The sequence below is a fragment of the Tupaia chinensis genome, unplaced genomic scaffold (genome assembly GCF_000334495.1).
Source record: "Tupaia chinensis unplaced genomic scaffold, TupChi_1.0 Scaffold000341_1, whole genome shotgun sequence".
Lineage (NCBI taxonomy): Eukaryota > Metazoa > Chordata > Mammalia > Scandentia > Tupaiidae > Tupaia > Tupaia belangeri.
In genome coordinates, this window is record NW_006159835.1 from 3,546,919 (window position 1) to 3,558,970 (window position 12,052).

The window sequence follows — 12,052 nt, forward strand, 5'->3', positions numbered from 1 at the left end:
GGATGGCCACGCCGCAATCCCTTCTCCTCCATTTTCTTCTTGGGATCTTGGGCACACGCATGTGCCCTGTGTAAGTTTAAGCCACCAGGTCCAGGACTCGAACCACAGTCGACTACATGGGAGTCCAGCGACATAGCCATTACACTAACTGCTGGTCCCAATAGGTTTTCATTTTAATTTTTTTGCCCTAGTTCTCACTGTAATATCACTTTGTTAAATTTCATTTTGGTAATTTCAGACCTATTTGATTTACCAAAGTAGTTGTCATGCAATAAATTATGAGGTAATATGTTTTTTCAGTAGATGACATTAAAACTAAAACTTTCCATTCACCTACTAGAAGGATATCATTCTTTACCATGCCCAGTTTTGAGCATTTTCTCTCCCTGCTTTTTCTGTACTTTTAGTGAAAGCGTACTCTGTCATTTCATAGTTAACATCATAAATTTGAATGAGAACTTTGGTTAGTGTGTCATTTTAATTTTCTCTGAAAACATAGTCGTAGCTTTATCAATTTTAAGTTGAATGGAAGCAATGAAACATTTGTGTGCTAATTAATATTTGTGTTTTGGTTTTATTCGCTTATAGCATGTTTTGGGACTTCAGTTTTTCCTACTGTGTGTTAAACATCATTGTGTTTGTGTGTGTGTGTGTGTGTGTGTGTGTGTGTTTCATATCTGCTTTATAAATAGCATTTTTTTCTAAAACCAATACAGATATGTTTCATTAACTGAGGAAATTTGCATGGCTTGTATCACTTTTTACTATTATTTGATAACTTTATTTAATAGGTATTGCCTTTTTAATACTCTAGATAAGGTAAAAAATCTTCTGTATTGTACAGTTTTAAGTCGGATACTTCAGTCTTCTGTTCAGTTTCATCATTTGTCAAAGAGTAAAATTTAGGGGATGTCATTATGTTTTTCTTCCTTAGCTGTGTGGTATGGACCAATTTTGGGGCATTGCTTTAAGAGCACAATCGGGAGATGTCAGTCGAGCAGCTATCCAATATATTAACTCCTATTATATTAATGGTAAGTGATTTGAAATATTGTCTAGTAGCTGATTTTTTTATGTGAAATATTTTTTGAACTGTAGTTTATTTCCTTCAGCATATTTACATAAGAATGTAACATTAAATATACATATATAAATATCTAACTTTCAGGTAAAACGGGTTTGGAGAAAGAACAAGAATTTATTAGTAAGTGCATGGAGAGTCTTATGATAGCTTCTAGCAGCCTTGAACAGGAATCACACTCAAGCCTTATGGTTATAGAAAGAGGACTTCTTATGCTGAAGACACATCTGGAAGCATTTAGGAGAAGGTAATCTTTTCATATCACATTATTTGAATGAATTTTAGTCTTTTTATTGTTAAAATTTTCAAAAGTATTCTTAACAAAAGTTTTTATTGGAGGCAGGTAGAAAGCATAATTTACCAAGAGTTGAAAGGTAGTAATAAAAATAATTTTTATTAAGAATATGTTCTGATCACCATGGAATAGGTAATATAAAGTCCTGATAAATGTTTCAAAGCTTTGAAAGTCATGAGACTGAGCAGATATGCATGAATAGGAATCTCTAGATAGAATTTCATTTCTAAGAACGTGTTAGCTATGATTAAAAAGGCAGAACACCACTGTTAAAAAAAAGTTTCACTGAAACTCTCACCAAGAACATCAAGTAATCTCTCATAGTTCAGTCAAGTCATTTGTTTCATTTGCTGTTTTTTTTTCTTCCTGGACTAGGAGACAGTATTTTAATTTTGAATTTCCATTTACCATGGAAACATGCAAAAAAATTCTGTGTTAATGAATATCTGTATAATTAATTTAGACATACCCTGTGTAATACAGAAATAAAGCAAATTAACATTTATGAATATTTCGACTAAAATGAAAGGTGAGTAGATAGTTTTAATTAAGAAATTCTGTTTGCTAAAAATCATTAACTGAGTAAAAGTACTAAGAACTGTGTTGAAGAAAATTGTTAAAATTAATAACTTCTTTCAACTTCAGATCTTAGTTTGATATTGAAGTCATTAATATTTATTGACATTTAATTTAAAATACCAGGAAATATTGAATAATAAAGATACTCTACACATTTCTTATAACATGGTTCCATGATTTGAAACATAAAGGCACTGTGAAATTTTTTATTTTTATTATGGATGCAATTTATTGCAAATCTAATTAAATTGCTTATTGCAATTTTAAAGAATATGTAATGGAACTCAAGAGTTTTTAGAATACTGCCTTATAACTTTTACCGCTTTAAAACATAAAAGCACAAACAAATGTGTTGATATGTCTGATTCAGTCTTTTAAAATCAAGATGTTTATTATAAAATGTAAATATTACACTAAAATGTTATGTAGAAAACAAAAGTCCTATAATTGCTCTCTTCCTGTTGGAAAGAATTGCTATTAATGATATGGTACCTATTTCAGAAGTTTTTTCTGTGTTGCAGGGACAACAAAACCCAAACCAAAAAAAGACCAGTGGTTCAAACTCTTAGTTCTTGTACAGTGTTACCAGTGTATTAAAATATATCAATTTCTGAGATCCCAATAATGCTTTTTATAAGTTTAAGAAATTTAAGTCTAAAATCTCTTCTCAGATGTACAGATTTTGTTTTCATTCTTTAAAAAAAAATCTATTGTAATGTCAATTATATAGTCTTTGTTTTATACTAAAGATTATTATTGGTGTTGAATAATTTATATAAATACTCACTTTTGTGAGTGACTAATAGTGAAACTTGTAAATAGATTAAAATGAATATTCGGAAACAAAGCAGTAGTTTACACACTTAGGTATTTCTATGTAAATTTTTACCTTGTGTCATTGTGCTTAATGGTTTCAGTGCTACTAATAATTAAAAATTGCCTAACATATGTAGATTAAAAATATAAAGTAATTATTTTCTGTTTGTATATTCTTTATATTAAGAGAGTAAATAATAATATCTTAAAGGCTTTTCTTCTTTAAAAGAGTTAAGATTGGCCCAACCACTGGGGTACACAGGTAGTGTCACCACCTAGGAAGCTGGAAAGCTGTATGGGGTTCATTCCTGGGCCATCTTGAACATACCATGTGCAATTGTGAGCATCTGTAATCCTAGCTAATTGGGAACCTGGGGCAGGAGGATCATGAAACAGCAAGAATCTGTCAAAAATCTGTCTCTCTTCTTTTCCCTCTTTCTCTTCCTCTCTCTCATAAAGGAAAAACACAAAGATGATGTATTTAAGAAAAAAAAGAGATAAGATTATAATCTTAAACAGTGGTTCTCAAGTGGAAGTGATTTTGTTTCCCAGGGGACAGTAGGTAATGTTTGGAGACAATTTTGGCTATCACAGATTGGGAGAGGGGTTGGGGGGGGGTACTCCTAAAATTTGGTGGGTAGAGACCAAACACACTGCTAGTCATCCCACAGTGCATGAGATAGCTTCTTCCGCTGTCTCCCATTAACAGTGGATTATGGAACTTAAAATGTCAATAATGCCAAGGTTGAGAAACTCTGGTCTTGAAATATACAACAGAAAGCATTGTTTTTAAATTGCTCTCTTGCTTAGTCGTGGGATCTGGATATTGGATTATTGCTAGGAAACAAGATAAATCCATTCTTTCTTTCACTTTACATCCTTCTATTTCAGAATTGCTGATTACTTTTAGGCATTGATCATTTTTTTCTTAACTAAATTCAGGTACCCTGGATCCTGTCATCAACTGAAAATAAGTTAGAAAATTGACATGTTTTCGAAGAGTGTGATACTTAGTTACTGTTTACTTTGAAATGTTTGACTTTGTAATTCATTTGACCATTTTAGCAGCCATGAAATGGACTGTCCGATTGGAGTAGGCTGGCTTTCATATTTACAAGAATATATTTCTTACTCTCAAAAATATTTTATAATACCTTCTTTTCCTTCTTTTTAATGTAGAGATGACAGCTTGCTATCTTATTGGATTAATTTGTTTTTGTTTTTTTAATTCTGACTTCGTCTCCTACTTGCTCTCATTTTTTAAAAAGAATTATTTATTTTATTTCATTTATTATTATGTTTTAATTTGATGACAGAGAGAGAGAAAGGGAAAGTGAAAAAGCAAGCCTCCAGGTCCGGGACCCGAACTGCAGTTAGCCATGTGGGGGAGTCCAGCATCCCACCTACCATGCCACCTGCTGGCCTTTCTGCCCTCATTTTCAAAACTGCTCTTAATGAGATTTTTTTTCTGTCAGAAATTTTGTGGAGACTATTTTGTTAGGAGCTCTTAGGTATATTTATTCATTTAAGTTTGATTACTTATGATGACTATAAACTTAAATTTAGTTCTATAGATTAAACTGGACTTCTCTAGTTTGTAAAATTTTTAAAATTTCTGTAACATTGAAATAGTTTAAAGCTAGTTTAAAATAGTACCCTTCCTGTATGTGGTTCTGTTGTGTTTTAGGTTTGCCTACCATCTGAGACAGTGGCAGATTGAAGGCACTGGTATTAGCAGTCATCTGAAAGCTCTGAGTGACAAACAGTCTCTGCCACTGCGGGTGGTGTGCCAGCCAGCTGGACTCCCTGACAAGGTAGTTACTTACTTAATTTTAATTACCAAATTGCTACTGTTTCCCAATTCAAAATCTGTTTTTTCTTTATTTTTTAATTGGTTGCATCTCATATTTCAGATGACTATTGAAATGTATCCTAGTGACCAGGTAGCAGATCTTAGGGCTGAAGTAACTCATTGGTATGAAAATTTGCAGAAAGAACAAATAAATCAGCAAGCTCAGCTTCAGGAGTTTGGTCAAAGCAGCCGAAAGGGAGAGTTTCCTGGTAAGTCCAAGAGTTTTGATTTTCATTTTTTCCTAGATTATGTTATGTAAGTAACTATCTCAGTTCATTTTATGCTTCTATAACAGAATATTATAGACTGGGTTATTTATGAAGAACAGGAATTTATTTCTCACAGTTCCAGAGGCTGGGAAATCCAAGATGCAATTATGAGCATGTGCTGAGGACTTTTCTCTGCTTCAAGGGGACACCTTGAACATGTACATCCTCATATGCCAGAAGGCACAAGGACAAAAAGGAACAAACGTCTTTGTAACATTATTAATCTATTCATGTTAACCTATACACATCCCAAAGACTCCACATCTCAACATTGTTGCTTTGGCGATTGTTTCAGCATGAATTTCTTTGAGGGAACAGAATGAAACTATAGGAGCATGTTTAAATCTTTACTTTGAAGGTCCATCAGCTGTATTCATGGCTTCCTTTCCTCTTCTTTCCCATTCTCTTGATGCCTTTGATTCTTTGGTAAGAACTTGGTAACCAATTTGCTTCAGATATTATTTGCAAACATTGTTCATGTTTCTCAAAATATTGAATTTAGACTTTTGATATGATAATCAAAAAACTTTTAGGAATTTATGTGATAACCATTCGAGAAATTATTGATAAATTTGAATTTTCACATACTATTCATTAATTTGACTCAATCTGTTTTTGTGGTGGTTATTTGATATTTCATTTTGTTTTTTCTGAGTATATGAAAATATTACACCCTCAGATCAAATCTCACCTGTACATCTGTCTTCCCCCCCAAAAAAGTATTATATCAGGAAAATTTTAAGTAAGCCTAAAATATGTATTTGATTCCATCATTACTGTTACCACTGGTGGGTTATTTTTCTTTTATAATTTGCAGTAGTGCACATATAGAGACAGACAAAGAGAAAGTAAGAAATCGCCCCTCAGAGTGGATGGCCATGCCACAGTATCTTTTCCTCCATTTTCCTTTCAGGATTTTGAGCACATACACATACTCCCTTGGCATGATTTTCAAGTCTCTGGGTCCAGAACTCAAACCACACAGTTGACCATATAGGACCCAGCCATGTGAACCGCCACACCACCTGCACTCCACTGGTGGATTTTTAATGTCATTCCATAACACTTAAAATATGAGCTTGATAAATAAACATGATGAAAGCTGTTACTTTTTATAATTTAAGGGTCTGAAATAATAGGCTCCTTATGTATTTTTATAAAGAAGTTCCTCAAGTTCTAAATACTGCTTCTTAGAACCTTCTTAACCTGTGTACAGAGTGATGGGACCAGCAGGTGATATGGTGGTTAAGGCGCTGGACACTCCTGCATGGCCGACCACGATTCAAGTCCTAGACCTGGTGGCTTGCTTTCTTACTTTCCCTCTCCCTCGCTCTGTATTTCTCTCTGGTCAAATTAAAATGAATGAATAAGTAAAAATTAAATAAAATTCTTTTTAAAGATTTAATCACAAGTATCTTTCAGTGTAAGATATTAAGTTAAAATGCTTTCTCAAGGGACCAGCAGTTAGTGTAATGGCTATGTCGCTGGACTCCCACGTAGTAGACCGCGGTTCGTGTCCCGGACCCGGTCGCTTAAAACTCACACTGGGTGCGTGTGCGTGCGTGCCCAAGATCCCGAGAGGAGAATGGAGGAGAAGGGATTGCGGCGTGACCATCCCCCCTGGGGGGTGATTTCTCGCTTTCTGTCTCTATGTCTCTCTCTGTCTGTCTGGCGAGCGCACGCGCCCTATAGCAAAAACTCTCCAAAAAAAAAAAAAAATGCTTTCTCAAATAATTTACATTTCTGGTACAAAATAATGTGGAAAAGTCTCCTTTATCTCTAAATGGCTTATATCCATTCTCCTGGAGTGAACACTATTACTGGTTTCTTATACAGATAGTTTCCTGCTATCATGATTTAACTTAGCAAATTTTCAACTTGACACTAGTACAAAAAGCCATATGCATTCACTAGAAAGCATACTTTGATTTTGGGTTAGATGATTTTGCCCAACTATTAGTTATTGGGTCATCAAAAAAGTAATGACACATTTTTCTGTTTTTACACGCAAAAATGTGTCATGATTTTTTTTTTACCTTTTTTTTTCTTAGAGGTTTTTGCTATAGGGTGTGTGCGCTCGCTCGCCAGAAAGACAGAGAGAGACATAGAGACAGAAAGCGAGAAATCACCCCCCAGGAGGGATGGTCACGCCGCAATCCCTTTTCCTCCATTCTCCTCTCGGGATCTTGGGCATGCACGCACACACCTGGCATCAGTTTTAAGCCACTAGGTCCGGGACACGAACTGCGGTCGACCACATGTTAGTCCAGCAACATAGCCATTACACTAACTGCTGGTCCTGTGTGTCATGACTTTTCGGATGACCCAATAATGTAAGTATTCTGAACATGTTTAATGTAGGTTAGGATAACCTATGGCTTTTAGTAGATTAGACATATTAAACACATTTTCAACTTAATATTTTCAACTTACAATGAGTTTATTGGGATATAACCCCATAATAAGTCAAGAAGCATCTGTACATTCTTCAAGAGATACCATGGTATAAATAATACTTGAATATTCACATATGTTAGTTTATGCATTCTTTTTTTTTTTTTTTTGGGCCAGAAAGTGTGCACATTCACCAGAGAGGGAGTGTGGTAAAGGAGGGGAAGTGGGAGAAGATACTTGTTATTGGGACCTAGTCACATTGCAGTCCTTTTTCCTCCATTTCTTCATTCTGTCAGGATCTTTTTTTTTTTTTTTTTGGAGAGATTTTCACTGTAGGGCGCGTGCGCTCGCCAGACAGACAGAGAGAGACATAGAGACAGAAAGCGAGAAATCACCCCCCAGGGGGGATGGTCATGCCGCAATCCCTTCTCCTCCATTCTCCTCTCGGGATCTTGGGCACACATGCACACGCCCCCGGCGTTAGTTTTAAGCCACCGGGTCCGGGACACGAACCACGGTCAACTATGTGGGAGTCCAGTGACATAGCCATTACGCTAACTGCTGGTTCCCCATTCTGTCAGGATCTTGAATACGTACATTTGCCATGTGGAATCTGGCTCCCTGTGCACAGAGCTTAACCACTGTACTTGCTATAGGGCTGTCTGTATATATACACATATACACACACACGCATTTATATGTGTGTATTATATATATATGGGAGGGTTTTTTTTGGTGGGGGGAGAAAATACTACTTGACTTTATTAACCTTACTTATAATAGTGAATACAGATGTAAAATTGTGGTAACCCCTAATTTTAAATCTTTTTAAATCTGTTCTTCTAGATTTAAGAATTAGGGTAGATATGTCACAGGAAGGATCAGAGCTAACCAGTTAAATCCAAAAAACCCACTGATCTGTGTACATGTTGGAAAGTCTGAGCCCTTAGGAAATTCTAAATATAATTTTTTCCTAACTTCCATTAATCTTTAATTTCTTTAGCCAGACCCTATAATCTACCACAGATCTTCCAGTTATGAGCTGAAAAGAAACGTGGGCAGATATATGTACCAAACACTTGGTGTGATTCACTGACTGTAGTTGAACTTCACGTGTAAATTTTACAAATCAAGACTATGATACTCTTAAAATGCAAAAGCTAGAGAAGATTTATCTTTGAATTTTAAGAAATGATTTGATCTAATGAAGTTAATGTAGAAATACATTCTGTTTTTCCCATCAATACGATACGACATTCAAGGAAAGGGCCAATAAAATTTTACATTTTAAAACCAAAGGAACACATCTTGGTCTCCTTAGATTATAAAACTGTTACTGTATAACAAATACGGCTTCTATTAAGAGTACTGGTGACAAAAATCTCAGATCAACCCCCAGCTTTCTGAGTTCATCATCAGTCTTACTGGAATTACTCAGGACAAAGCTGATACCTTCCTTCAGATACTAAAAAGAGTGGGACCAGCTGGTGGCAGAGTGGTTAAGGGGCTAGACTCCCACTTTGCTGACCACGGTTTGAGTCTTGGACCTGGTGGCTTGCTTTCTCACTTTCCTTCTCTCTCCCTCCCTCTCTGGTCAAACTGAAAAAGTAATAAATAGATGAAATTAAATAAATAGTAATGTTTTTTATAAAAAGATCCTAAAAAAGTGCTCGACTGGATGAAACTGAACGAGTTAGGGACAAATATGGACAAATGCTCCATATTTACATATGGCTCGTGGGATATGAGTAAATTCTTCAACATTCAGTACCTGCTTAGCAGGCTCAGATACCCTTCTTTTGCTAAAAAGTGAAACGATATTTGAAAGTCATATGGAAACTTTTGTAAAGTTATCAGAAGCTAAACCAAACTGACAGTAATGCTTGAGGAATTTGGAATGGATTACGATGGGCAACCTCATGGAAGTTTGGATCATTCTAAGAATATCGCTAGGATCTCTGTGTGGATGCTTCAGGATGGGTGTAAACTCCACATCTATGAGAAGATGCTTGTGGGACAGACCATGAGTGTGTCCTCCTTAGCAGTAGAGGGCACTTCAATTCTATAAATGCCATATATCTATATCTATATATCTATTCTTTAAAAAAAAATGAATTTATTTAATTTTATTTATTTATTTATTTTTTAATTTGAAACACCCCCCCACACACACACACACACAGAGGGAAAGTGAGAAAGCAAGCCACCATGTCCAGGACTTGAACCATGGTTGGCTATGTGGGAGTATCCAGCGCCTTAATCACCTCGCCACCTGCTGGTCCCCGGCCCCATGTATATTTAAGAACACAAACGATAGCATTCTACTTATACTCTTCTACTCTTTGCTTGTTGTGATTAATATTACCTTAGAAAACATTCCATATTAGTACATTCAGAATGTTGCCTCGTTTATTTGAATTTTGTGTGTTTATGTAGTGTTTTTCCACTTTAGAGAGGGTCTTGGTTCTTACTGTATTACAATCCTTCTGCATCACTAAGCCTCCTGAGTGAGTGGAGCTGCCTGTGCCTGGCTATTTAGAGTTGGCTAGGAATTTTTATTTATATATTTTTTTTGGAGAGGTATTTGCTATAGGGCGCGTGCACTCGCCAGACAGAGACAGAGAAACAGCAAAAAATCACCCCCCAGGGGGGATGGCCACGCCGCAATCCCTTCTCCATCCTCCTCTCAGGATCTTGGGCATGCACACACACGTGCCCAGCATTAGTTTAAGCCACTGTATCCGGGAATCGAACCGCGGTTGACTACGTGGGAGTCCAGCGACATAGCCATTATGCTAACTGCTGGTCCCAAGTTGGCTAGGAATTTGAACTCAGACTGTCTGTGTGAGCTCAGCTTGACAGCTATCAAGGTATAGCACACAATATTCTGTTTGGCCCTTACTCTTTTTGAGAAAATGGTAGTGCTGTGATTTATTTTACCCATTTTTTGTCAGCACTTGTGTTGTCCATTGTATGTGTTTCTTTTCCCCCATTTTTTTTCCGTAGAGAGATTTTTGCTATAGGGCTAATGTATTCACCAGAAAGAGACCGAAAGGGAAAAATCCACCCCCCTCATGGGGGATGGTCATTGCCACAATCCCTTCTCCATTCTTCTTGTGGGATTTTGGGCACGCATGCACACACGCACGCCTTGTGTGATTTTAAGCTGCTGGGTCTGGAACTCAAACCATGGACAACTACATGGGAGTCCAGCGATGTAACCATTATGCCATCTGTTGGTCCCTCCATTGTATGCATTTTTTAAAGATTTAATTAATTAATTAATTATATTTGTTATTCTTTTTAAATTTGACTAAAGAAAGAGAAGGAAAAATGATAAAGCAAGCCACCAGCTCCAGGACTCGAACTGTGGTCAGCCTATAGAAGTCCCAACAAAATGCCTTAACCACCATGCATCCGGCCAGCCCCCATTGTATGGATTTTTAAACTAGATTAGTGAAGCAGATTAACAGTCACAAACCTAGTGGATTAAGGAAATGAAAGGAGATCCACTTTTGTTTTTTTTTGTGTGTGAAGAATATCTCTTTCTTGAGAGAGAGGGACAGAAAGATATAGGGGAGGAGAGAGAGAGAGACAAGCGCCTGAAACAGGGTCCTCATGTTGCAGTCTTCCCCCAGCTTCAGCTAGCTCAGGTGACAGGCACACGTGTGCACACCTGGGATGCAAAAGGAGAATCCAGGATACCAACCCAAATCCTTTCTCTGTGGGGTTCAGATTCCAGAGGTTGTGTTACTACTGTGCCACTACTGCTGGCCCTTAGCCACTTTAGACAAACGGTTGCATTAGATAAAAATTACTGTAAACATTCCCAACAGTATTATGAAGTCAGCCAAAGAAGTCAGTGGACAAGTTCTTGAGACTAGGACTCAGCACAGTCAGTTAATATGTATCTTAGTGCTGTAATATTATAAAATAACTGGAATGTCCAAATGAAATATATCCATAGGGTTTCTTCAATATTTTTTCTTACGTACTTCAGTAATGTACCTTAACTCCTAGGGACAGGTCAAAGCAGAATTTCTTCTGTACAATGAAATCCTTTGCTAATTCAAGCACTAGGACACAGATGAGAGCAGAAACTGCATTAATAGTTGGTAAAGAAGACCAGGTATAGCTAAGAGTGTGGGCCATATTCATTGCCTATTCTTTCCTGAGGTACAGAAGATAGATTACTTCCAAGTCTGGTGCACAGATTATAGAATATCCTTCCTTTGTCATTTTCCTGTTGATTCTCTTTGCCTCTCTCCTGTATTGAATATCCTGTTTTCAGTATGTGGAAGTTTTTATTGTAAGAATGATTTATTCAGGGACCAGCAGATGGCACTAATAGTTACGTCATTGGACTCCCACATAGTTGACTGTGGTTCGAGTACCAAGCCCAGTACCTTAAACCTCACACCAGGCACATATGCATGTGTGCCCAAAATCTCCAGAGGAGAATGGAGAAGGGATTGTGGTGTGGCCATTCTCCCTGGGGGGGAGGGGGATTTCTTGCTTTCTGTCTCTCCAGCAGGCATACTGGCCATAGCAAAAATCTCTCTTTTAAAAAAAAATTTTATTGGGACCAGTAGTTGGTGTAATGGCTATGTCTCTGGACTCCCATGTAGTCTACTGTGGTTTGAGTCCCACACCCCATGGCTTAAACTCACACTGGTTGTGTATGTGTGCGTGCCCAAGATCCTGAGAGGAGAATGGAAGAGAAGGGATTGCGGTGTGGCCATCCCCCCACCCCACACCCCACCCCC

The 12,052-nt window shown here is 37.0% G+C and overlaps 1 protein-coding gene and 1 pseudogene across 4 annotated transcripts in view; both read left to right on the plus strand.

Moving 5' to 3' along the window:
* USP34 (ubiquitin specific peptidase 34) overlaps positions 1 to 12,052 on the plus strand; it is a 246,799-nt gene that overhangs the window by 102,802 nt on the left and 131,945 nt on the right. For all 4 annotated transcript variants that reach the window (XM_014589224.2, XM_027773341.1, XM_027773342.1 and 1 more), the window contains 4 exons: positions 935 to 1,034; positions 1,169 to 1,328; positions 4,459 to 4,585; positions 4,685 to 4,832. In XM_014589224.2, the coding sequence (XP_014444710.2) occupies positions 935 to 1,034; positions 1,169 to 1,328; positions 4,459 to 4,585; positions 4,685 to 4,832 (535 nt within the window). The remainder of the gene's footprint in view (positions 1 to 934; positions 1,035 to 1,168; positions 1,329 to 4,458; positions 4,586 to 4,684; positions 4,833 to 12,052) is intronic.
* On the plus strand, positions 7,327 to 9,354 carry LOC114008445 (3'-5' exoribonuclease 1 pseudogene; annotated as a pseudogene).